Raw genomic sequence first — 27,929 nt, 5'->3', positions numbered from 1 at the left:
AACGCCATTGATGATGTTGATGATGGCCTACCCTGGTACCATGACATATGGAACTTCGTCGAGAGTGGCTTGTATTCGGCCGAGGTCTCTAAAAAGGATCAGACTGCGTTGCGGAGGATAGCTGCCCAGTACATCATTTGTGGGGGAAAGTTATATAGGAGATCTCATTGCGGAATGCACAAGCTCTGCGTCAACAGTACTGAGGTTGTCAGAATCATGGAGGAAATCCACGAAGGGGTCTGTGGCCCTCATATGAGCGGCATCATGCTCGCTAGGAAGATCTTGCGCCAAGGCTATTTCTGGTCTACCATGGAATCTCAGTGTGTGGATTACGTGCGGCGATGTCACAAGTGCCAAATCCATGCTAATCTAATGCATATTCCGCCCTCTGGCCTATTTGGCATGGCTTCGCCTTGGCCTTTCTCTGTATGGGGTATCGATGTCATCGGCATGGTCAGACCGTCTCCTTCGAATGGTCACAGGTTTATCCTCGTGGCGATAGATTATTTTACCAAATGGGTGGAAGCCGAATCTTATAAGACCCTGACCGCGGTTCAAGTTGCTCATTTCATTAGGAAAAACATCATCTACCGGTATGGGGTTCTGCAAGCATTTGTATCAGACAATGGGAATCATTTCAAAGGCACGGTCCTGGAGCTCTTTGAAGAATTCAAGATCCAAATTCATCATTCAACGGTCTATCGCCCTCAAATGAATGGAGCAGTTGAAGCAGCCAACAAGAATGCCGAGACAATCATCAAAAAGTCCGCGGAGTCCACTAGGGACTGGCATGAGCAACTACCTCTGGCTCTTTGGGGTTATCGAACGTCGGTCCGAACATCAACGGGGGCAACCCCCTATTCCTTGGTCTACGGGATGGAAGCAGTTCTCCCTATAAAGCTCGAAGTGCCATCTTTGAGAATCATGGTAGAATCAGAACTCTCGGAATCTGAATGGCTCAGTGAAAGATTTGTTGAACTCATGCTTTTTGACGAGAGGAGGCTCCGAGCTTTGTATCATGTTCAGGGGTATCAACGGAGAATCGCCCGGGCATTCAACAAAAGAGTGAAGTCTAGAGACTTGGTCGAAGGGGACTTGGTCACAAAGGAGATTCGGGCGCCAGTTTTCGACCCCCGCGGCAAATTCTGACCTAAGCGTTCCGGACCTTACATCATCAAGACCATCCTTTCTGGGGGAGCGGCTCAGCTCATTGATCTCGACTGCAACAAATTCAACACTCTGGTTAACCTGGATCAACTCAAATGATACTATCCCTGAGAGAAGCTCGTTGGGCCGGAATCCACAAGGGTGGGCGGTTCCAAGCAAAAATTAGAGCAAGCCTACTAGACCGAAAACCTGAGAAGGCGGTTTAGGCAAAAATAAATAGCCATCAATCAAAGCTCGCTAGGCCGAAAACCTGAAGTGGCGGCACTAGGCAAGATTTAGAGCGTAATAGGAGAGCTAAAATATTCGAGTGAACCTTAGCCTGAACTACGTGCTGACATGATTCCCTGAAAAGGGATACGTAGGCAATCTCTCTGTGAGGTTCGGTCACAATCAATCAACTTGATCCACGGTTTTCTATTACCAGCGGTCAACTCAATGTTCGAAATGATGTGGCATTCAACACTTGAATCAAAGGAGAGAACTCTTGAACTCTCATTTTTATTTAAACTATAACTTCTATTACACAGGCTGAGCAGTCTTAAAAAGAGTTAAGCATAAAATAAATAAATAAAAATAAATAAAAAGGGAATAAAGTGCTTGAGGCCTTAACAGGCTCACATTTATTCTAGATCATCAGGGTCCGTCAGAAGTCAGTCGTTGTTTTGCCTGCTTGCAATTTCTCTTCTTAGCCATACTTGATATCGGTGCATAAGTTCTGTGCTGAAATCTGGGTCAGCTCCTCCGAGTTGCCTCAGACCCCAATTGTGCTCATATCCTCTCAAATTCCGGGCAGTGAAAGCAGGGATTTGGAAGTCTTCAATCCCAGCTCGATGGAGCCCTTGGCTCATTCCTAACTGACAAAGGATGCGTCCGGGGATATAGAATGTGAAAGCGGTCAGTCTAGCTATCACTACTCTCTCGAAACCTGCAGAACTCAGGGCCATGTCTGGAATGTTTAGGGCTTCGTGCCGCCATATGACTTCGCTTGGCAGCATTTCTCTCATAAATGTGTACCATTGATGCACAGACATTTCTGGGTAGATCATGCCCCGCTGATGCATTCGACCGGGCAGGTGACCCCAGTTTGCTTCCGGTGCCGTGAGCAATCCCAATTTGTCAGACAGCCAGAGTTGCATGAGTGGAAAAACAAGTAAGGAGTCATAAAAAGCTTGAGAGAAAAGACAAGTGAGAAGCTTCGATATAGCCTTAGCCGAGAGATGAGGTAAAAACAGAACGTGCGAAAGCCGAAAAAAGGTGAGCTGAGTGAGAGTTAACCTGCAGTAGGAGCGGACTACCACCAAATACGTTTATTTGGCCGGTAGAAACCAAATCCAAACCCATGAGTGTTTCTGCCAGAACCAATGGCACCACATTTCTTCCGGCACCCATTTGAGGTGCAACGCTCACCAGCATGGGGTTGACTTGCCCATTCGGAGATATCAGTAAATAGGCGGCCAACACATTGATTGCCAGAGCAAATCGACGCCGAGCCTGCATAGCTGTATCCTCTACGTTCCCCTCTGGCCCATACCACTCCATTAGGCGCATGATGTTGATCTGCCCTCCGGTTAGCAAACTTTCGGCCGCTCCCCTGGTAATGTCAAGACTTGACTATAGGAGTTTTGGCATATTTTTCCTATAGGGCAGCACGACGATCACGCTCGAGGCGATTCCCTGGAGGTATGCTTGGAATTCCTCCACAGTTGGGCATAGCTCATTGACGCCGAACCTGAACACATCAACCTCTGGGTCCCAGAATTGAAGGGCTGCCCTCAAAAATTCGGGGCGGACCCTCACGTTGCGGAGAAAACGGAAGGCAGCCAGCCCATGGGACCGGAATGACAACCAATCCCCAGCAACAAAGGTCATTAGCCACGGGCTAATCAAGGTCGGAAGAATATGAAAAAAATCCTCCTTCTCCAGGGGAAACGGCCAAACAACGTGGCATTTTCTTCTTTAAAGCAAAGGCATCTGCAGACTGCCCCTGAAGTACTCTGATTGTTTAAAGGACGATGACAAGGCTCGTTGGTCTTAAAGATCTGAGAAGGGTCAAATAAAGGTGGCCTGGCACTGGCCGACCATCGCGCGATGATCTCATTCCATCGCGCGAGGCATTAGTATCCACTCCATTGAGTGATTGTCCCACTTCGTCGTGCGATGATCCAGTCTGCAGTTTGACAAATTACACCAGCTACTGTCCATTTTTGGTCATTTTTGGTTTCGAGGGTTCCTTTGCAGTTTTGATGGTTCCAGCAAGTCACTATGAGCATATATGACTGTACCCAAGCATCGGATTCAAGATATCGCGTTTATCGAAGATTTTGGACCCTCGGCGGCCCGTTTCAAGTTCAAATGACCATTTCGGGAAGTCAAAATTCGATTCAAAGGATTACATTCCTCTCTCTCATGCCGCACAGGTCATTATAGCCTTATATGACTGTACAGAGGTGTCGGTTTCTATCCAGGACATAATAGAGTCATAATTTCCATCTTGTGTCCATTTTGTGTCTTTTTCTAGCACTTTTCGGTCTAGTTTGTATCTTAGGTGTGTTTCTTGGTTTCGTTGACTCGTTTAGGCCATTTTGCACATGCTTGATTTTATGGGAGCATTGGTCTTATCTAGATCAGAATCTTTTGAGTTTTGGCTTATGAAGGCCCGAAATTTCGTCATGTTCCTCTGCGTCCTCGTATCCTGGTTGTCTCCTAAGGTACATTCTTGTTTTTCTTCTGAGCGCATCGCGTCTGTACTTATGTGTGTGTCTGTAAGCAGTCTCAGTACATAATCAATGCAAGTATGGTATTCGTGGTGAGCTTTGGTCTACTCTAATCCATTACAAGAGTAAATAAGCTATGAAAATGCAAATTTTATCGCTAAACCATGATCTATCCATGTCAAAGTAAAGAAGACTACTGTGCGTACGGCACTTCGGCTAATCGAAAATCATCATGTCTACTAGGACACATTCGCCCACCAAGTCGAAAGGCACGCAAGCCTCAAGAACATGTATCAAGTATCAACTGAGGCGCTTCGGCCTTCGATCCATCTATGCGGGCACGCAGTCCCAAAAGCAAAAATCAAAAGTGTAGAATGTGAGATGAGGCTTCTTAGCAGCCCTCAGTCTTCCCCGAACCAATCGTCGTCGTCGTCGTCCCTCTCTCTGGGATCCTGTCTAAAACCAGGATAGTCCGCTGAGTCGTCAGAACCGTTGCTGTCGGACGCCTCCTCATCTTCTTCTCCCTCTTCTTCTTCCTCTTCCCCTTCCTCCTTAGAGTCCTCGGGCAGGATCAGCCGCTTCTTGTGGACCGGCTCATTTTGCGAGGGCCTTTGGCTCATTTTCAGTTGGTACCTCTCCTCAGCACGCGCCACGGCCTCTCGGGCTGCCTCCTCACTCGCGGTAGGTGGCTGTACGCCTCGCGCCTGTGGTCTAGTAGTGGGTGGAGGAGCAAGAGTCCTAGTTGCTAGCTTCTTTTGTGGAGGTTCTCTGGCACTTTTCCTCCTAGGAGCCGCCCGTCCCTGTGCCTGCATCGTAAATTTTTGCACATTTAGTATACATTCTATGTATTATATGTTTGCTAGCAGGTAAGATCAATTTTAAAGTCAACGGCAATTAAAGTATACTATGTATCAAGCAAAGCGTGCATATGTCAAGTATCGAATGCAGGAACGTATCGTTCTTCTGAAAGATATACCTGAGGTCTCTGAGCCGCCGGTGATGGGTAGTGCAAGTCCAAAGGCAAGCCACTTGCCGCTCGCCTTATCACATTCTCCAATGCAAGAATACGCTGAACAGCCTCATTCACCCACTCATTGGGCACCTGCAAGAATAATTTGAAGATAAGCAATTGGGCAATGTTCCAAAATTTGATGGAAGTACAGTAATAAAGGCTACAATGTCTTACCGGCACAGTAACGGGCACTGGCTCAACTCTGGCAGGGGCTAGGCGTAGCTCAGCTAGATTGCCCTGAGAGTCTACCACTGCTATCTGCCATGTCAACTCTGGTGGCCCACCTCTCACTGGTCCGCTCGGACCCCATCTCACACGACTCTCACCACTACTCTGCCTCCCAGTAATGGCCCTCCTTTCCTCAGTAGCTCCACGAGCCTGACTCCGGACCTCCCTGAACTCTCGCACTCTCAACGGCCCCGCCAAGCGCTCTCCCTGGTAAACCGCATAGTCCATGCCAGGACGCAGGTAGCGTGTCAAGTCAGTGTCAGGCCGTGTAAAGATCTTTAACTCGGTCAGCGTGTATTCCCGTGTGTGTGAGGCCCATGGTGGAAGCAGTCCGGGCACCTAGAACCCTGCATAGCCAAGTGATTGGCGTGTCACTCGGTCACCCAAGTACCATTGCCAACCAAAAGCCAACTCCAACACCACCCTGCTCGCTATCACAACCCGGCTCCTAGCCAGGTATTCAGGCTCTGGCTCCGCCACCCTCCAAGGATCCCACTCTATCTGCACAAGCAAGCAATGCAAGTGTCGGTCAGCGACAGCATTAAAGCAATAAGAAGGGATGCATATTTCGGTTTGATAAAAGTCATGTCATACCTGTGAGGGTCGGAGCTCGTCTAGGTATATCCTGAAGCCATTCAGGTCACCTCTCCCTCTCTTCTCTCCCATGTTCTTCTTGCTCCAGATATGAGCACGCGGGAGGATCCCCAAGTCTAGGCTTTTCGTCACTGGACGGCACATGTTCAAAACCTCGTAGGCCCAGAGTTGCATAGTTATCAAGAGATCAAATCGTTAGTACAACGCAGAAGTATTATTGAGCAGGGTATGTACTCAAATGGATAAGTGTATATTGGAAATGTGTTTTACTCTACTACAATCATACCTCCCAAATCCGCCAGTACCCGGCAGTGCTCATCTCCGTCCTCGACGAGTCCCCCATAAAGCATAAGTTGCGCCAAGTGCAGCTCCTCCCCAGTCAAAGCGTGAGGCTGTCCTCAGGTCTCTTAGAGCAGGCAAGTACGATAGGTGAACCTTGCTACGCCTATTCGGGTACAGGGTAGCGCCAAAAAGGTACAATAGGTACGCTCGGGCCATCTGCTCCGCCTCTCGCTCAGTCGTCACCTCCTTTTTGAGGTATCTGGTGAACTGTCCATATCTCGCCATCCCCTCCTCAACCTTGGGCACCTCTCCCAAGAACCACTACAGGGCTGCCTCGTCCTCCTGAATGCCCGAGTTAAACGGGATAGGATCACCCCCAACGCTCAAGCCGGTGATCGCTGCAAAGTCAGTAGGCGTCACCGTCATCTCCCCGGGCAGTAGGTGAAAGGTGTTGGTGGTATCCCTCCACCTCTCTGCAAGTGCAACCAGGACAGCATGGTCATTTCTGACCGGGGTAGGGGTCTGTATGAACTCCCCAAAGCCTGCCTCGTCCACCAACTGCCTCACCCTCTCAGGCAAACTCTGGTACAACACCAAAGAGATACACGCACCCCCGAAGCCTCAAATATCTCTCTGTCTCGCTCTCTCCTGCATCAGACATTGGAACAAGCAATAGGAAGCAAATCAACATACAAAATTTTCGTTTTCAAGTTCTAGGTAATCAATGCAGCCTGACAACAGATGGTTGGTTCAAGTTATCATGTTTCATGCGTGACATTCAATATGAAGCTATGGTTTTGCCATTCGAGTCTACTTCAAGGATTATCTTACATCTTTTGGTATTCAAATACAAACATTGTATTTAAAATTGCAATCGCAAAAGGAAAAGGGGGATTTTCGAAAGTTTACCTCAAACCAGTTGCTCGAAATGTGGGTTTTAGGGTCTCTCAGGACAAGCTCAGAGTCGTACTCTGCCTGCCGTGGCCTGTATGCTGCAAGACCCGACGGTACAAACAAGTGTGGAACAGGTGGCTTGTACCCCTCCACTGAAAACGGAACGCGAGCCAAACCCTCTGCCTCAGACACTGCTGTCACCCTAGGCCCGTGTACCCTGGCTCCAATCCTTTCCTCGGTCTCTGCATCCCTCAGAGCCTCCTCCTCAGTGGCTCTCGCCCTCTCGGCCCTCTCCGCGACCTCTGTAGCAGCTATCTCCTGCTCTCACTCCTCTCGAGCCTCTAACATGGCAGCCCCAATCATGGGATCCTCCTCAAGGAGCCGGGCTAATCTCTCATCGCTCAAAAACTCTGCGAGATCCTGTCTTGTGATCGGTCTATGGCCCGACGATGTCGCTGCTGGCCGGAATAGCACCTCCTCCTCAGGAACCCCGGTGGTCTCCTCCTCCTCGGCCACTACGCCCTTGCCTTTCGCCGGGTCCCTCGGTGGAGTCTCACTCGGCCCAGTGCCATCACCACCGGCACCACTGCTATCGGTATCTCCACCGAAGCCACCACCAATCACCACCGAGCCTTCTACCGCCATGCTCGGATCCAATGGCTGAACAACAGACCCTGTGGCCCCGGCCTCCTCCGTCGCGCGACGATCTGGCTCCGTCGCGCGATGATCTCCTTCTCCACCGACCTCCTGCTCACGGCTTCGATCGCCATCGCCGCCGCCTGTGGCCACTGCACCAGTATTCGTGGCCTCCTCCACCTGCTGTTGATCTCTTGTGTCGACCTCCATGGGTCCTCCTTCGTCCTCTGGACGATCAACTACCTCTCCTCCACCGCCACCATTGCCGTGATCCGCCATGGGTGTGTGTTCGCGCATGGATTTTTTTCGATTTTCGTGAAGAAATCAAAGGGTTTGAGTTGGGGTTTGGAGAGTTTGAGAGGAGTTTGGAGTTTTGAAACTTCGAAACCGCTGAGCATTGGTTTCTGTAGCGTCCCCGGGAAGAAAAGAGAAGAAAATGGGTGTGGGCCGGATCTGGGCTTTTCCCAGATCCAAGCCCTAACACACGTCCCTCGCGCGATGAAGTGACTCCGTCGCGCGATGATTCAATTGGGCCTTCAGGCCCAACCTGGTCTCTAAACAGGCCTGGCCATCTCTCAAAGCAGTCCGTCAACGACGATCCATCCGTCCATTTCAAATCAGCGACGATCCATCCATCCAAATTCAAATCAGCGACGATCCATCCGTCCAAATTTAAATCAACGACGATCCATCCGTCCGAATTCAAATCAGCGACAAAGCAGTCCGTCCATTTCAAATCAGTGACGATCCATCCGTCAAAATTCAAATCAGCGACGATCCATCCGTCCAAATTCAAATCAGCGACGAAGCAGTCCGTCCATTTTAAATCAGCGACGATCCATCCGTCCAAATTCAAATCAGTGACGATCCATCCGTCCAAATTCAAATCAGCGACGATCTATCGGTCCAAATTCAAATCAGCGACGATCCATCTGTCCAAATTGAAATCAGCGACGAAGCAGTCCTTCCATTTCAAATCAGCGACGATCCATCCATCCAAATTCAAATCAGCGATGATCCATCCGTCCATTTCAAATCAGCGACGATCCATCAGTCCAAATTCAAATTAGCGACGATCCATCCGTCCAATTTCAAATCAACGACGATCCATCCGTCCAAATTCGGATCAACAATCGATCTGCTCTCCGATCCATTGGTGCACGGTATTTGTATATACTTGCTTGCACTTCTTGTTTAAATCGGCTCTTGGGTGAATTAGATGGGTGTCTAGAAATCTTTGATGTTACCCGTACCAGGCAATGGTGCTCTGCGTGCCGTCAAAGAGGGACTACTGTAGACACTCCAATCTGATTTCCTGATCGTTTTACTTCATTTTTCTTTTTCTTGTTTCCCCGATGATGATTCAGGTCGAAAACAGTCTTGAGAGAATGAAATGGCTTGAGCTTGGAGTGTGGGTAACCCATCTTTAACCCTAAAAACCCTTAAAACCAAACCCTGACCTCGGTTTTGACCATCGCGCGACCCACTGGGTCTCTCGCGCGATGATTTACTTGCCAGGTGGTGGTCAAAGTCAAAGTTTTGACTGTTGACCTTCGCGGTGCTGGTCAAACACTCGCGCGATGGAGCCGGTCCCTCGCGCGATGGTCAACACCTGTCATTTTCACCTTTTTCCAGCTGGATTGCGTGATGATCAGGGGGTTACAGGCTTGTGTAACCCCATTTCGTCGGCTGAACAGCGTTCTGCAGGGTTGCCCTTGCACCACCTCTCCCCCACTCTCCCATCACCTTTGGCACCCCACTTCTCCACCAAGTAATTACAACCAGCCTTGTTGGCTAGTTGCATTGCCTTACTTAGCCACTAACCGACATTTCTTTCTATAAGTACCCCCCATCATCCATGTTCCAAAGGGTTACAAAATTTTTAAAAGAAGAAAAAGGAAATACAAGCCCAAGCACTTCATACTTCACCCATTTCTGCACAATCACTATCCAAGCCACACCACCACATTCAAGCCATTTTCAGGACACTCAAGCAAAGGTATAATACCTTTCTGTTTACTGTTTGGACCCCTGAGGGGGGCTGGCAGGGCCAAGGCTGGTAATCAATACCAGTTCTGGTCCTAAAGCCAACAAAGTCACAAGTTACTGTGGACAAGCACTCCCACGCGCGAGGTACCCACTGCATCGCGCGACGTCTCTGGTCAGCACGATATGGTTCTCGTGGGGATGGGATCCTTGTCCATGTTCATTTACAATTTTATGTTTTCCTATGAAGAATATTTAGGATGTTTCATTGTTATGCATGTTAAAATCTGTAGGTTAGCTTGTTTTCTTTATTCCTTTACTTGCTTTGGAATGCCCCTGGGTTGCTTCTGAATATGTTTCAGAGCCCAGGCATGCAAAGCAATTCCTGGAAGTCCAGTTAGGACACTCGCACGATGAACTGACTCCATCGCGCAATGGTCATCCTGTTTCCAGTGGTTGCCCTTGCATCAACAGTTAAGATCCAGGCCTTCGCTTTAACATCCCCACTGTTTAGGGATTGCATCTTATTTCTGTTAAGTCTTGTTTGTAATAATCATCTTCTTTTAGCACACATAAACTGCTTGGTTTGTCCTGGGTGTGCACTGGTCCATTCTAGAGCCCAGAAGGAGATAAAATCTAATCTGTTGGTAGGATGGCAATACTCGCGCGTTGGATTGGGAGTGTCGCGTGACGGTCAGATTTGCATGTGCGAACCTCCATGCATGCAAGCTGGCCGTTGTTCATGATAAACTCAAGCCAAGGCATTGTTTTGGGCATCCGATATCAGTATTAGGTTTTATCTCATTTATTTCTTGTCATTTCATCCATCCATGCTATTATCTATCACGTTCTACAAAATGTTACAGTTTTAATCCCCGATTAACTGTTCCCCCACCCCTAATTGGCTAAAAATTGATTAATAAAACAGAGTCGCAAACAAACATCTTTCGCAAATGCCTTAGTAGAGACTGATCTCCGGATTGGGTGAGAGGGGTGCCATAAAACCCTTCCCCTCTCGTAACCTGGCTCCCGAACCCAGATATGGTTATGACGGACTGGTTCCTTAACTTTTTCAAATCAAATAGCGCGGCAAGTGCTTCGAAATACGGTTCCTTGGGTATCAGACCTTCAAAACCCGAATGGCGACTCTATATTTTCGCGAGTGCTTGTTATCCAGCTTAAAAGCGCTCCCGCGAACCGGCATTTTCCTCTTTAAGATGGGAACGGAATCCTTTCCTAGAAAAGAAAAGGGCACGCTTGCCCACAGTTATGCTAGGTAAATTTAAGCTATGGTTCATTTAATACTAATGACTAGCGTCTCTAAAAGAATTCCAAGTATCTTACTTTCTCTTTGAACCACTTGGGAAAGACTTTTCGTTGCACACTAGTTATGTTTTGTCCATTTGGAACATGCAACGGATTTTTGTGTTTCCTATTCAAAAAAGAATGTCATTAATAGCCGAAATACTGTCATTGTCATCAGAGCCACTTAAAAAAGTCAACTACATACTCTAGATACTCCTCTATCTCAGGGTTGTTTAACAAAACGAACCAATGGGCTGTCTCTGTGAATACTGTGTAACCTTTACAGCGTTTGCCAAAGTCTTCATTTCGTTGAGGTCGATTATGCACGGTTTCAACCTCATCAAGATACATTGAGCAAAAAGTAATGCACTCCTTGACAATGTAAGCCTCTGCAATCGAACCTTCTGGTTGAGCTTGATTAGAAACAAACTGTTTCAGAGTTCCAAGGAACCTTCAAGACCAAGACCAGTTAAGAGTAAGATTACACATGTAAAACAATGACCTTTTTCAATCAATAATTATGTTTGTTACAATTACCTTTCTATTGGGTATATCCACCGATAATGTACTGGTCCTCCAAGTATGGCCTCACGTGGTAGGTGAACAGCTAAGTGGACCATCACGTCAAAGAAGGCTGGAGGAAAGATCTTTTCAAGCTTGCATAGTATGAGCACTATACGTTCTTCTAAGCCTCAATGTCTTAGAATAGATGTCTTGGAAGAAACTACCCAACTCAAATAACGTTGTACTAATTTCCTTATCCACAAAACCACGCATCCCAATTGGAAGAATCTGTTGTATAAATATATGGTAGTCATGACTTTTTAGGTCAGTTAGTCTACCATTAGTTGAACTCACGGACCTTGATATCTTTGCTGCATAGCCATCTGGATACTTGACCGATTTCAAAAATTCAAAGAAAGCCTCCCTCTCTTTAAGGGTTAGCGCAAAGCTCGCACAAGGCTTGACATACGATCCGTCGGGACATTGTGTCAACCATAGATCTTTTCGTATGCCCTTATCTTCTAAATCCTTTCGTGCCTTGTCCGTGTCATTGTTCTTTCCATCAATGCCCAACATTGTTCCAACAATATTTTCACTGAAATTTTTCTCACAATGCATGACATCAATGTTGTGTAGAAGTTTCCTATCCTCCACATATGTTAGTTCATACAAAATGCTTCTCTTTGTCCAGTTCGGTTTGTGACGTTTCCTTTTCTTATTGACTGGATTCTTTCCCAAGATGACCCCGATTACATTGTTCAATTGCTCTCGTATCTTTTCCACCGGCAACTCTAAAGACCTCTTTCGATTCTCAGGCTTACCATTATAGGCCAGCCTCTTTCTCCGTTCTACATGATCTTCCGGCAAGTAGGCTCCATGATTTGTGTATGTAGTCTTACTTCTCAATGACTCAAAATATGGTTCATCGTTGCAAGTATAACAAGAATAATGGCCCTTTGTTCTCCACCCTGAGATGTCACCCAATGCTGGCCAATCATGTAATGTCCACCAAAAAGCTGCACGCATTTGGAACCACTCACAACTCGCTGCGTCGTAAGTTAATGAACCAGTGTGCCATAACTCCTTCAACTCATCAACCAAAGGTCTCAAATAAATATCGATATCGATCCCGGGTTGTTTATCCCCTAGAATAAGCAATGTCAGCATGAAGAACAAATCTTTCATAACCAACCATGGTGGTAGGTTGTAGAGAATAAGAATGACAGGCCACATGCTATAAGAGTTGCTCATGTTACCGAAAGGGTTGAACCCATCAGCTGCTATTCCTAATCTCACATTGCGAGCCTCACAAGCGAACTCAGGATGCTTAACATCAAACTCCTTCCATTCATCACTGTGGGCTGGATGCCTGGATTCCTCACCATCAGTAGGATTATTCATGTGGCCATCTCATGCCTCGGCTATCGCTCTAGACATGAACAACCGTTTTAATCTCGGAGTCAAAGGGAAGTAACGCAAAATCTTACGCGCAATCTTCTTTCCCCTAGCACAATTGATCTTGTACCTCGACACATTGCACTTCGGACATCTATCCAGTGCTGCATTTTCCTTCCAAAAGAGTATACAATCATTTATGCAGGCATCAATGAGCTTGTATGACAAGCCTAAGCTAGACAATATCCTCCTTGCCTCGTATGTGTTCTTGGGAACTAAATTACCTTCTGGTAAAAGTTTAATCTGGAACTTCAAGAACATATCAAGCGATTTATTGGTCCAATGGTTTGTTACCTTCATATTAAATACCTCAATAACAAACTTCAACAGATTATAATCTTTGCTACCTGGGTATATCTCATGTTGGGCATCATTCAAAAGTTTGTCAAAGTTCTGGACTTCCTCATGATGTTGGGTTGTATCTATTGGTTCCCCTCTTATTCGATCTTCCACTAACGCATCAATACCACCTAGATCACCATCTCTCATTTCATGACGCCGAACATCATTTGATTCACAGGTTTCTCCATGCTCATGCCAAATAGTGTAACTTTGCATAATCCCATGCTGAAGCAAATGAATTTGCACATCTTCTGGACTTTTTCGGTAAAAGTTTACACACTTTAGACACGGACACAGAATATTACCTTGCGCATCAACAACTACTCTTGCAAATTGAATAAATGAAGTAACACCATTATAATACAGCTGACTAATTCTTCCATCTGCTGTCATGCCCATTTTCATCCAATTTTTGTCCATGTTTGATAGCAAATGCAAGTACATTTTAAGTAATCAAATTAATGTCATGTCATGCATCACATTGTAATTAAGTTGCTTACTATAAATGAGGTCTTCGGATTGGATAGATTTGAATAAACAAAACTATTAGAGTAGACCTACTTATGAAGCTAAGGCACAGCTAAGGCACAGTACAAAGTTCAATCTAATAATTTTAAAGTAACCTAATTAATGAAAGTATTTAGTTTGACTATGACTAAGTACACAATGGAGTAAAATTCGAAAGCAGGGGAAAAGCTTAAAGCGCCATATGGAAAGCAATTAAAGAAGTTAAGAAACCTCCATAATCCATAGACTTCCAAATTAATGAACATCAAAACCAAATAGAACATTATGTCAAACATCTTAGACACATATATTCTTAAACTTGACTAAATAATGGTAATCTCTCTCCTTTACACATTCTCCTGTAGAAAGAAAGATACTGTTGTTCTGTTACTCATTATGTTCTGTTATGTATGCTCTATTCTAGTTCACAAAAGTCTTATAATTCTACGGCAGTCCAGTAGTGTATAAAGTAGGCTGTATTTCTGCTGTCCTATTCCTCTTAGGCTGAGCAGCTACTTTGCTCGACCATTCAGAGTGCTGGACTATTTTGATGCTTTCATAAAGTTGTATAAGGTGTTTATGTTGTAATTGTTCAGCTTGAGGGCTTGGCAAGTCCCCATGTTTTATACCTACCCTTTGAGGGTTGTCCCTCGGGCTATTTTAAGCTTTCCTAGGGGGCTTGTCCCTTGCTTCCTACATTATCTTTTGAGTTTCAAACTGTGTCCATGATAGATCTCTGTGTGCCTTGCTGTTTCTATTTTCGGCACAGTTTGTAAATGCTTAACTGCCTTGCTACTGCTGCTGTAGTTCGGTAAGTCCAGCTGCTGGTGTTGTTTTGGTTCTCATTACATGGGTTGTTGTTGTTTGTTGCTATCATGGTAGCACGTAGCTACTATTCTGCTACTCTCTACTATTACTACTGGTTGTCTCCAGCTAGTTGACAAAGTTTGTCATGGTGAACTTGCTAGTTGCTACTACTATACTTGCTGCTTCTTAATGTGTGGCAGTGAGACTACTGCTGTTAATAGTCACTAGATGCCAGTAATCCGGTTAGCTACAATGTCAACCACCCTCTCATGGTGGCCTCTCATGTTGCTGACTAAAAGTACACTGCTGACTAAAACCGTGCTATGCCGCTGTGTTTGTTATGCAGTTCAGGCCAATTTTGAATTTTCAATGTTCAATGCCATGTGTTTCTCTTCCATCTCTTAGATGGAATTGACACATGTGGATGTTCAATGTAACCTTAGACGTAAATCAATGTAGCCACTTGGCTTAGATCATTTTTCTTAATCTTTGTTTTTTCTCTTGTTTTTCTCCTCCTGGGGTACGCCCCTGATAGGCTGTACATTCACTTAGCCTCTTTTTAGTTCAAGCTATTGTACCCAAAAAAAAAGAAGAAAGAGAATGCTAGGAAGGTCAATACAATTGTGCATTGACAAAAAACTCTATATCAGCATGAATACTCTTCACAATTAGCTATGCATGAAGCAACACAATACATTAGGTAAAATGCATACTTCAAGCTTAAAAGTTCTGAATACGTGTGCATGTGGAAGAATCACCATCTTTTACTACTTTTAAAGTAAAAAAGCAAACATGTAAATACTACATTAAACAACTACTGGTCAAAAGGTCATCTACATCACTTTGGTTAAGATTTAGTATGCCTTCCAGTCCTCACGATAGCTTTTATTTTAAAGGATTGTTTAGTCCCAACATATTTCTATACCTCAATGGCTACTCTTGTTTCAGTGATTCCTATGTACAAGCTTGGTGGCGGTAGCCACTGTACCATATGATAAGAGGGTTCAACTGAACTCCTAGTTTCCAAAAATATGAGCTATACCTATGAAGTTTTAAGTACGAAAAAGGTTCGATTGAATCCACTGAATTCTGTTTAAACCACATGAAAGTTCAAAGTTAATGGTGAGAATTCAGAATTTCTTTGTCCAATTAAGGACAATTCGTTCTACCCTATATAGGTTGTCCCTATTACTCCTAACCCCTCTCCTCTATATAGGCTGCTAATTACCAATACATGCTCTCTCAAGTTATGGGAGTAAGAAAAGAATATAGTCCAAAGAAAAATGCCTACATGAAGGGAAAAAAAAAAACCTCCTAAGACCCTACAAAAAAAAAAAAAACCCTAAAATCAGATGAAATAAACTCTGAAATCATCTCTAAAAGCTGTCCCAAAATAGCCCCCAAGCAGCCAGAGCCCCACCCATATTCCTCCTCTATTATCTAGAATCATGTTTGACTTGAAGAATATAAAACGTTAAAAAAAAAAAAATTGAAGTTAGCTCCATTAAAAAAACTAGGGCATAAGACATAAGGGTACGAGTATCAAAATAAAGAAATGCTAACCAATCTCATTGTGTCGGCACCCAAAAGGAACAAATTAGATAAACAAACCAACGAATTTTGATTACAGAATAAACTAATCACAGTATGGGAAATCTATATACCAAACATAGAATAGGTTTTTTTGCTCGGCAAACATAGAATAGGTTACAATGACTTTATGAAGAAATCGAGGGCGGCTTACAGGATCTACTCGGGATATTACAGATCTAGGGCTTTACAAATACTCCAAAGTAAGAAATTCAGAACCTAATCAAGAAAAATAGAGAGAGAGAGAGAGAGAGAGAGAGAGAGAGAGAGAGAGAGAGCTCACTAGAATCAGACATTGCTGATTGATGATGCCGCTGCAAAAAAAAAAAGGAACGCAGTAGAGGTTAGAAATCGGGGGAGGGAAGTGATGAAGGGGATATCCACAGAGGAGAAGAGAAATAAGTTGAATAACATACCTTGAGAGAGAAATTCGGAGTTGCAGAGATGGGGGGGGTGTGAGTGATGGAGTTGCAGAGATGGAGTGGGGCGTGGTGTGAGAGACAGTGATGGGGTTTGTGAGAGAAATAGAGGGGTGTAAAAAATTAGAACGAACAAGGGCTTTCACTAAAATTTTGGGATCAACGCCCAAAATTTTCACCGCCCTTTTCACCTGCCAAAATTCCCCCTTGAACGACGACAAAAAAAAATTCTCACCCAAACCCTTTTCTTTTGTGAGGAACTAATTTGTCATGAATTGGTTGTAAGCATCTGGGCAGATTATGAAGGGACCAGATTAATGACGAAAATAAATATTTCATCACCTTATATTTATTTTGTCAATCCTTTAGGTGACGAAATTTATATTTTCCTCACTAATTAACTATTTTTGGTGACAAAATAAAATTTCTTCACCTTAAATTTGTCTGTCCCCTTAATTAGTGACGAAAAAAAAATTCCTCACAAATAGGCACAGTTGGAGACGAAATCTATTTTTCTCACAAGCAATTTCGTCACTTATTTTCATTTTTGTTATAGTGTCTCCAAGGCCGATCTCATCATCGCTAGTTTCTCTCTCTCTCTCTGTTCGTCTCTCTCACTCTGGCTGATTTGAGATCTGTGTGTGTTCTCTCTCTGTATTTGTCTCTGATTTTTGTTGCATGACTCGAAAATGGTTGTAGATAGCACAAGAAAAATCTACTCTAAACAGTAATTAGTATAGCCTCGCAGACAAAGTTTTCATCTCAAATTTGGGTACCCATTCAGTTCGGAGATTACCCGAACCCCGTTTGGTTCGGTTTTGGTTTATTCCTCCCCTCCCGGAATGGGTATCTGGTACGGATATGCCAATATCCGTCCCAAATGCCTTCCCTACTAGTACTTCGGGAGTGAGAGGTCGCGGGTTTGATTTCTATGGATAGGAGATCAACCCCTTGTGATAATACTAACTTCTCATACCCCCACCCCTGCTGATATATACAATGTTGACAAAAAAAAAAAATCTAGTTCTAGTACCTATAATCTACAATTTAAAATTCAAAATCCCCAAAATATGTAATTGACTCCGTAACATTCACGGTGAAAAAGTGAGTTGAGACGTTGTCGAGGAGCACGATATAATTTTTCCAACCCAAAGACCAATGGTGGATGTATGATTTTTCCGTGAAACCTATTCCGTGTCCACCCTTATCCTGTGTTTGGTTTCCATTTTGCACCCGGATTGCCATGCAACGGCCTTAGCTTATCCCACCTCATCCTCTAGGATAAGCTTATTCGGTTGAGTATAACTCTATTCACAGATATCACAGCTCTAAGAGCATATCCACGTTGTAATAAGTAAATTGCTATGGATAAGCAAATTTAACAACAATGCTAAAAAAATACCTCACATTATAATAAGCAAAGTTACAAGTCTTTTAGCAAATAATCAAATTTCAACCATTCCATAACCAAACTTAACAACTTTTACCAATAACCAAAACTCAATAATCAAACCCAATAACCAAACTCAATTCTAAAAAACTAAAAAACACCCCACATTAGAATCGTCTTATCGAAATGAATAATTTGGTGTGGTCGGATGCGTGATTAAAACTCGTTTGCAATTGGACATAGGTGCATTGCGTATTGTGGGGTTTTTTTTTATAGAGATGCAAAAATAATCAATGTGGAGGTAAAGTTTGTTAAGTTTGATTATGAACTAAATAGATAATCAAATGCTGACGTGGCACATTTTGGTTATTGAATTTGATTATTCCCATTGCGGATGCTCTAACACAGCTTCGGTTGAGTAGAGAAACGATGGGTCCACGCGCCATAGATGCCACTGTAAGTTTGGAAAGTGACTAAGAGAGGTAGGGGAAGCAATTAGGACCATCGGGTTTTTTTTAATAAAAAAAATTGCGAAATTCTGACAGGGAGAAACCCCGAGCTTTAGGGCTCCAAAAATTTGCTGACCCAATTTCCAATGTCAGAGAGAGAGAGAGAGAGAGAGAGAGAGAGAGTCATGGTCAACAGCTGTTGAGTGATAGTGGTGGGAGCATCGCTCTTTCTCTCGGGGTGTTGACTTAGAGAGATGCACAATCATTCGAACACAATATCAAATGTAACTCCTCATATGGACGTGGATTTCACACATATTTAACACGAGAGATTCACTTATATATGAGGGGTTGTGTTCAAATAATTGTGCACATAGCATTTTTATTTGACTTGAAGTCCGCACGTGATCTCTTATATTAGGGTGTATGCAAAAATAATTACTTATCTTTTGAATTAATTACTAATGAAAATAATTACTTATTTTTTGAATTAAAGATAATGTATCGTGAGAGAACAACTTTTTTGGTGTCTCGTAAAACGAAAAATAAAAATTTAAAAAATAATAATACTAGCCGAACGAGGCCTCGTCCAACACCCGCGCAAAGCCTGTTAAAACTTGAACAATTGCAGTGCCACTGCAGGTAGTAAAACCTGATTTCCTGAAATCTACAAAGCATGGGCAACCACAGCCCTGAGTGGATCGGGGTGGCCAGAAAAACAAAGTTTTGAATTTGAAAATTGAAGAGCCGCCACCCAAATTTAAGGTTCGCCTTCCAAAAAATCGTTTTGATTGAAAATAATTTTGAAGTTGAAAACCAGAGATCGTTTTGGGTTCGGGAGCCAAGTTACGAGAAGGGAAGGATTTTATGGCACCCCTCTCGCCCAACACAAAGTCGGTTTCTACTAAACATTTGTGAAATTTTTATTAAAAAGAATTTTGTTTCATTAAAAGCAATTAGCACATATTTACAAGAATGAAAAGTAACAGTATATGCAGGTGCTTGTGTACAAAATATGATGGCGATACATGCAATATGTAGATTTCAAAAAAGACGACAGTGCCACTGGAAATGTTACCGAGCACTCAGGAGTGGTCTTGAGCGCTCAGGACTAGCTCCTTAATCCCTGCAACATTGAACTTAGCACTTATGGATGCAAACAGAATATACAAACAATGAGAGATAAATTAGAACAACATTTAGGCAGGTTTGCTCAACGTTAAACTTGAACAAACAAGAGCGGGTCTCGAATATCCAAGTTTTGCCTCATTGCAGACAGAAAATAAACATAACTGGCTCTGGAAGGACTAGTACGTGCACGCCCAGTATCTACAAAATCATCTAAAATGAAACAAATAATGGAAAAACGTGATTTTTGGGGTGCCTCGGCACTCTTGAAGGCTCAGGAATGGTCTCAAGCGCTCAAGAGTGAGCCCAAAAAAATTATTTTTTCTTTTTTTGCTGTTAAACTAAGATTAAATGTAACGCCCCCAATTTTGGTTATGTTAAATAAACATTTTATTGATAAAACCAAATGGAGTCTGGCTCGTTATTACATCAAAACTCCCACAAGAGTTCAGTATTTACACAAATGAAGGGGGTTCTAGGGTTCCTAACTACAGCTCCATCTGCTCCTCCATCCTAGCCAGTTTCTCAGCTCCAAAAGCCTCCAAGATGTATTGTTTATCTTGATCATCTACAAGGTCTAACACATTATACCAGCGTCACCACCAGTATAATATGTCAAGGTCACCAAAGGTAACACCATGAGCTACGAGAGCTCAATAGAATAATCCATACCCACTAACCCTAACTTACAAGCAATAGATCATAATATTGACGATTTTCACATAGATCATGCATACATAACAAAACGGTTAACAATGACACATTCACAATCAATATTCAACTAACGTTGGTGTCCAAAATTTTCTGTGTTTCTCCTACGCGACTCGTCGTGGACCGTGTCTCCATTTTTCACTTTTCATTTTCCAAATCATCATTACCAAAATCGTTTTTACACACCCAACCTCGGTTCCGCGGCTCCGAGTTCCAGAGTATCCATACAATGGTTCCGCCGCTCCGGGTTCCCATTGGCACACAAAATTTGCATTGGCTCCTCTCCACGGATAACCAAGCCATACCTCGGTTCCGCCGCTCCGGGTTCCCGAGGATCCTCACCATGGTTCCGTCGCTCCGGGTTCTCATGGGAATGCACACAACCTCACAATGGTTCCGCTGCTTCGGATTCCCATTGGCACACAAAATCATTGAATTTGGCATTGGCTCCTCTCCACGGATAACCAATCCACAATTCAAAACCCTCGGTTCCGCCGTTCCGGGTTCCCAAGTATCCCACAATGGTTTCACCGCTCCGGGTTCCCATTGGGTTTTCAAAAAACACACCCACACAATGGCTACCACGTCCGGCCATTATGTAGTTTCAAAAATATTTTATCCAAGTCAAAACACACCTTTTCGTTACCCACACCCTAGGTGTCATGTTTCTATTTTCTTCGTTTTCGTGTCTCATTTTTATGCATGGACTCCACGGTAGGAATTTTCACATAAGTACACATAAATTATTCATTGGAATCTTGAAACTAAACTAACAAGATCATCCAACTCTATATTACTCAATCATGCTCATAACCATCATAAGATCATACTACGAATACTCCTTAATCAAGTTAATATTTTCAAAATCCGTTCTTTCCTCCTTTGTGGGGAGTTCAATACAACATATGTTTAATGTACTGAAAGTCATTTATTCAATATAACAATACTACCTTTAGCAAAATAAGCTATCATGCATTTCAAACGTACAAACAACATACATATTTCTATTTATACTTAGGCGAAGTAGATAGGGATATTCTACGTATACTTAGAGATAGGGGATAAGAATAATCTACAAGATCGTAATTTCATTTCAAGATTTTAGTAAAACGAGGTTGCTATCTATTTCTAATACATTAACTTGCCTTCTCATAAGCAAAAATAACTAAAGTTATACTAGGGAGAATGAGTAGAGATTAATCTACCTTGATCCGAAACTAGTCGGGGCCGAATAAGCTAGTTGGAAAATTCTATGGGTGGTGAAACTCGCAAATTTGGACAAAACTTTGGATGGCAGTAACTCGGTCAATCTTTGTCTGAATATGATCGTTCTTGGGTCTAAATCGAAGCTCTAGAAGCGCTCTACAACTTTTGTGAAGGAAGTTGATCCTATAAACTACTTTAGATAGGAGAAAAATGGTGATAAAGGAAGAGACAGTATGCTGTCTGGAACTGGAAATCCGAGATTTTTACTGAACTTCGGATGTCAGTATCTTTGTCATTTCTTGACCGATTAGGGTGGTTCTTGGGTTTAACTTGAAGTCTCGAAGTGCTCTACAACTTTCCCAAAGGGAGTTGGTTCTAAGAACTACTTTAAGCAGGAGAAAAATGAGGATTTGCGAAGGGCAGTAGGCTGTCTGGAAAACGAAAATGGTTTCTAGAGAGAAGTGAGAGCAAAGGAGTGAAGGTGTGAAGGTGTGAGAAATGACTTGGAACGACTTGCTATTTATAGGCCAAGGCTCCTTCTCTCTCCCTCTCACCCAAAATCTCTCTCTCTCTCTCTCCATATCTCATTTTTTAATTCAACTTGTCATGCTTTCTTTGAAAGATCAAGGTTTGCTTGCACTTTTCTACCTAGTTCTAGGCTTGCATGGCTAGATTTGGTACTTTGGATTTGATTTTTGGAAGATTTGATGGAGGAAAAGTGATGGTTCAAAGATTGTGTGAATATGTAAATATATAAGGACAATGAAAGTATGTACGAAGATCATGTCATGGTACCCTGCAAATCTTTCCCATATCTTTCCAATCTCTCCCTAATTCTCTCTCTCGGCCTCTCTCTCCCTCTCTCCTCTCGGCTCTCTCTCTCTAGTACTAATACATACATACACACATATATATATATAGGCACATGCTCAAAAAGAATCCTAGAAAATCTAAGGAAGATATGATTAGATCCTAGGAATATAATAAGAGATTATGAAGTACATATAAACATATATATACATGTACTTAGAAAATCTAGGAGAAGACTTTGGTAGGAAATTAAATTTTTGGACTAAAATACTAGGTTTACCCAAGGGACAAAACTTTCCCTAATATTTTATTATCCAATGGATAAAGGTAGATCTAGGTAGTACATGTACTTATAACATATAAAAGTACTAGGTACATATATCTATTTACAAACATATAAGGGTACTATGTAATCTTATCAAGATTTTCAAGTATCCAATAAAAAATATAAGGTCAAAATTCTCCATTAAAATAGTCCAAATAGGCACATGCTCCATTAAAATACTAGATTATGTACTTAGAGTATCTTAAGGAAATCTAGGGTATATTATAAAGTACACACACATATATTCATACAAATATATCATCACATGGGAAATCTAGAAAATAATTATTAAATAAAACCCTAGTACTTACGAATTCTATTATCCAATGGGTAATAATTTCCCTAGCGGTTATTGACCAATGGATAAAAGGGTGAAGTAATATCTACTTAAATAATGCTTATATGTCCTTTTAGGCATGTATATATATACATATATATAACTATATCCTTGTACTTAACAATCTAGCATAGATATTTTTTTTAATGGAAAGTCTATTGTCCAATGGATAAAAGTTTCCCTAACTTTTATCGTCCAATGGGTAAAGATCCAAGATGGCAAGTATGCAAGGTATGTGTTTATCATGATAATTTAGGATTAAAATATTGATTGAAAAATCTTTAGGATTAAAATATTAAAAGAAAAATCTATAGGATTAAATACAATGAATAGATTATTTAAGTGTAGTTCTTCAGCCAGTTCTTCAATGGCTTCTTTATCTGAGTTACCGGATATAGTCAATCAAGAAGAACATGAATACCATGATTTAGACACAGGATTAACTAATTGGAACATTCCAAAAATCCCAGTAAAAGAAATTTACAAGTCAAGTTTTTTAGATGATGCTTTTCGTACTGATCAAGTAGCAAAAACTGCAGAGCAAAAACTGCAGAGCATGTTTATGCTATTACTAAGCAAGAAGAGAGATGTTCTCTTCTCAGTCAACATTTAGTCAAACGACACCTCGAAAGAGGATATAAATATATTCATGTAGGATTAATACAAGTAGCAGTTAAACCACTTACCAGAAAAGGATTAAATTCCTCAGTCCTGCTGTCTTTACGAGACAGTAGATTCACAGTCTATAGTGATAGTTTGTTAGGATTAATGGAGTCAAGCTTACATAATGGTCCAGTTTATTTCAACTGTTACCCCGATTTACCCCTTAGTTTAAATGACAAAAATATTCTAAAAGCATTGACATTAAATATTCAAACTGCTGGAGCAATCACCCAAATGCTTGAAGGAAGTCAATCAATTGCACTAATTTATCGTCTTTATTACAAATGTATGAAAACTAATTTGAACATTCATGCATTAGTCAAAAGTCCAAAAGACAAAATTGTCCTTATTCAAAGTAGCACAAATGCCAATATTCAAGTACCCAAAACCATCTCCTGGATTGATATCCAACTACCAGCCAGTTGGCTTAGTGAAAATGAGAGTTTCCCACAAAAACTCCAGAATGACACGATTGATCTAGATTATATTCAACAATACCTAGATGGTACGGTTAGGATAAGTTTTGATCAACAAAGAACAAACCCTCCTCTGAGAATCAGAGAATTAAGTAGGTCATATAGCTCAGTTGCTATTAACAGATCGGTCACCATGCCTAAGAAAGACAAAAATTTGCTTGATCCCAGCATTAAATTAAAAGGTGTTGAGTCAAGTTCACAAATTAGTAAACCCTGTTATTCTACACAGTCAAAATTTGAAGATGAAGACACCTCCCAAGGGTCTCCAACTCAAACAGATTTTGAAGAAGTTGACCCAAGTTTACATGTTTTACATAAAGATTTTGAAATTGATTTTGATAAATTATATAAAGAATTTAAGTCAAAGAAAAATAAACAAAACAGAAAAGACTATGCTAATAAATATTCACAGTCCAGACAAGCCAAAATAATTACTCAATGGGAAAATTTCATGAACGAAATAAGAACTGAAATCTATTTTTTCAATTACCTAGAAAAATATTATAAAAAGGTTAATACAATTACAACAGTTACAAAAATAAAAAAGAACAAGAATTCTAGTTCCAATGACATATCTTATCAATCCCCTACTAAATCAGAACCAAGTCAAATTATTAAACAAACTACTGTACAAAATCTCAGACAAGAGGTCAATCTTATTAAAAAAGAAATTACCAAATTAAAGGAATCTGACAATCAGTTAACGACTCAGCATGAAGAAGAACTAACTACCAGGATTGCTATAAAAAATGGTATGCTAGAGTTAAATTAGTAGTGCATGATTTCAAAATTGAAGTCAGTGCTCTTATTGACACAGGTGCAGACCTTAATTGCATTCAAGAAGGTTTGGTTCCCACTATGTATTTTCATAAAACAATTGAACAATTGAGTTCTGCAAATGGTAGCAAGATGCAAATTAATTATAAATTACCCAAAGTACATATTTGTCAAGATGAGGTTTGCTTCAGAACCTCTTTTGTGTTGGTTCAAGACCTAACTGATAGAGTAATTTTAGGAACACCTTTTATCTGTTTACTTTATCTGTTTACAACTAATGAAGAAGGAATTACCACTAAACCTTTTGGTCAACAAGTAATATTTAAATTTTTAACAAAACCAGAATTTAGAGAATTAAAACAAATTAAAAGCTACCCTATATATCCGTTAAACCAGAAAGCAAATCAACTAAAATTCCTGCAGACTGAAATTATATATAAAATAATTGAAGAACAACTTACTAATGAATCTCTTAGTCAACAAATTGAAAATTTTAAAGAAAAACTAGTAAAAGAAGTTTGTTCTAGTCTTCCCAGTGCCTTTTGGCATAGGAAAAAGCATATAGTAACTCTACCATACATAAAAGATTTTAATGAAACTCAGATCCCTACAAAATCTAGACCTATTCAAATGAACCCCGAGGTAATGGAAACCTGTAAGAAAGAAATCAATGAATTACTTAATAATAACATCATTCGAAAAAGTAAATCACCATGGTCATGTCCAGCTTTTTATGTCAATAAAAATGCAAAAAAAGAAAGAGGTGTGCCCAGACTAGTTATAAATTACAAACCATTAAACACAGTATTAGAATGGATTAGATACCCGATTCCTAATAAAAGAGATCTAATCAACAGATTAAGCAATGCAGTTATCTTCTCAAAATTTGATTTAAAAAGTGGATTCTGGCAAATCTAACTACGCCCCAATGACTGGTACAAAACAGCTTTTACTACTCCATTTGGACATTACGAATGGAATGTAATGTCTTTTGGTTTAAAAAATGCTCCCAGTGAATTTCAAAACATAATGAATGAAATATTTAATCAATTCAGTCATTTTATCATCATCTACATAGATGATGTTCTAATCTTTTCAAATTCAATTGATGAACATTGGAAACACTTAAACTCTTTTCTTAAAATTATCAAACATAATGGATTAGTCATCTCAGCACCCAAAATTAAAATTTTTCAGACCAAAGTAAGATTCTTAGGATATGATATTCACCAATCAACCATAATACCAATTAGTAGAGCAATTCAATTTGCTGATAAATTTCCTGATGAAATTACTGACAAAAATCAATTACAAAGATTTTTAGGATCTTTAAATTACATAGCAGAATTCTATAAAGATCTTAGGAAAACATGTCAACCCCTATTTGAAAGATTAAGAGACAAGCCCCCTCCTTGGTCATCCCTACATACTTCTATAGTCCAACAAGTCAAAAAATATGTCAAGACATTACCATGTCTAGGTATTCCTACGGTCAATTCTTTCAAAGTTATTCAAACTGATGCCTCCGATATTGGTTATGGTGGCATACTCCTCCAAAAAGTCAATTCCAATTCTCCTGAACAAATTGTTCGTTTTCACTCTGGCCTTTGGAATAAAGCACAATGCAATTATAGCACTATTAAAAAAAAAAATTTAGCACTCGTATTATGTATTTCAAAATTTCAAGATGATATATTAAACCAAAAGTTTTTAGTTAGAATTGATTGTACAAGTGCAAAATATGTTCTAGAAAAAGATGTTAAAAATATAACTAGTAAACAGATTTTTGCCAGATGGCAGTCAATTTTAAGTATTTTTGATTTTGATATTGAATATATTAAAGGAGTTCAAAATTCTATCCCTGATTTCCTTACTAGAGAATATTTATTAAAAAAGTCATAAAGATTCTCATTCATCCAAAACTACTTTACAGCTATTTAAAATCGTTTTCAGCCAGCAGCATTTATTAGACAGCAACATTCATTTGCAGCTCAGCCATGGCAGACAAAAACAAAAAACCAACTCCACCAACAAAAAACCAGCTTGCGCTTCCTCCTGCCGATTATGGGAACAGGTACCAAGTTCTTGGGCAAATCCCCAAGACAAGTTACAGTTCTGCACTAGCATTTACTCCAGCATCTAGTCAACAGGTTGATCCCTTTTGCTCAACCCAGTCTATTCAACCCAGTCAACCAAAATTCCCTTACCCAGCAAGGACTACAGAGTATGTTCTTAAACCAGTCAGTACCAATTTATTTTCCATTGAACCAGTCCACAAAAACATTAACAACCCAATCGAACTAGTCAAATCCTTTTTTCCCCCTGGATGGCATTTCGTCCCTGCTCACCCAAATAAAACCCTTTCCTTTTACAAGGATATTCTTCTTCACCACCAGTCAATTGTGATAAAACCCATTTATGATAGAGTCAACCCAAATAAAGTCATTTATCATTCCCTTTACATTCACAACATAGTTAGTTTAGATGAATGGGGACACCCATCTCTACTCCGAGACCTCCCCAACTACCCAATTCAATATAATTACTATGATTATATTGATTCCTGGTTCAAAGTCATTCTTCATGAAAATGAGTCATTTACTCACTCCTGGTTCTTTTCATTTGATCATAAGTTCAAGTCAGTAATCCCATCCTGGTTCTCTAGATGGCGGAATCAAAATGGTGCCATTCCTGATATCTTACCACTTGAACTCATGGATCAAGTCAATTACTTTTCCCCCTTGTATAAAGTAAACAGTCACACTAGTCAGTTTCCATCTCTTTTGTTATTCATGGCCAAATACAAAGTTCCATGGATTTTCAAATGGAGATATTGCATCAATAACAAAACAGTCACACGCCAGTATCTCGTCAAATGGTGGGATACGTACAAGCACCACCGAGTCATTGAACAAGTCAAAGAAGAATTCCCAGTAAAGGTGCCAACCCCAGTCAAGACTCCAGCACAAATTGTGCCAAATGAGACAGGGAAAATGGCAGCTGTTCTTCCACAGCCCAGCTTGCCCACATTTTCCGCTATTAGACTTGGAAGCCCGACACCAAGTTCTTCCAAGCCTTCAAAGTCAAAAATCAAGTGTTCGCAATTATTGATGCTAGCTCAACAACTAATTGCTCAAGCCAGTCAAGAAGAAGATGATAATTCATCTGAAGAATCAGTCATTGCAACACCCAATCCATATGGGTCAGCTTTTCAA

General features: G+C 41.3%; 1 protein-coding gene across 1 annotated transcript; it reads right to left on the bottom strand.

Annotated features, from left to right (window-relative positions):
- Positions 1–12,974: 12,974 nt before the first annotated feature.
- Positions 12,975–13,643, bottom strand: LOC131308473 (uncharacterized). Its single transcript, XM_058335416.1, has 2 exons — positions 13,125–13,643; positions 12,975–13,026 (listed from the first exon to the last, which is right to left on the bottom strand). Exons 1-2 carry the CDS (start codon positions 13,561–13,563, stop codon positions 13,016–13,018), a joined length of 450 nt encoding a protein of 149 aa, XP_058191399.1. The 5' UTR covers positions 13,564–13,643; the 3' UTR covers positions 12,975–13,015.
- Positions 13,644–27,929: the final 14,286 nt, after the last annotated feature.

This window comes from Rhododendron vialii, chromosome 11a, assembly GCF_030253575.1.
Source record: "Rhododendron vialii isolate Sample 1 chromosome 11a, ASM3025357v1".
NCBI classification, from domain to species: domain Eukaryota; kingdom Viridiplantae; phylum Streptophyta; class Magnoliopsida; order Ericales; family Ericaceae; genus Rhododendron; species Rhododendron vialii.
The sequence above is the reverse complement of the archived record's forward strand: the minus strand, read 5'-3'. Positions and strand labels throughout refer to the sequence as shown.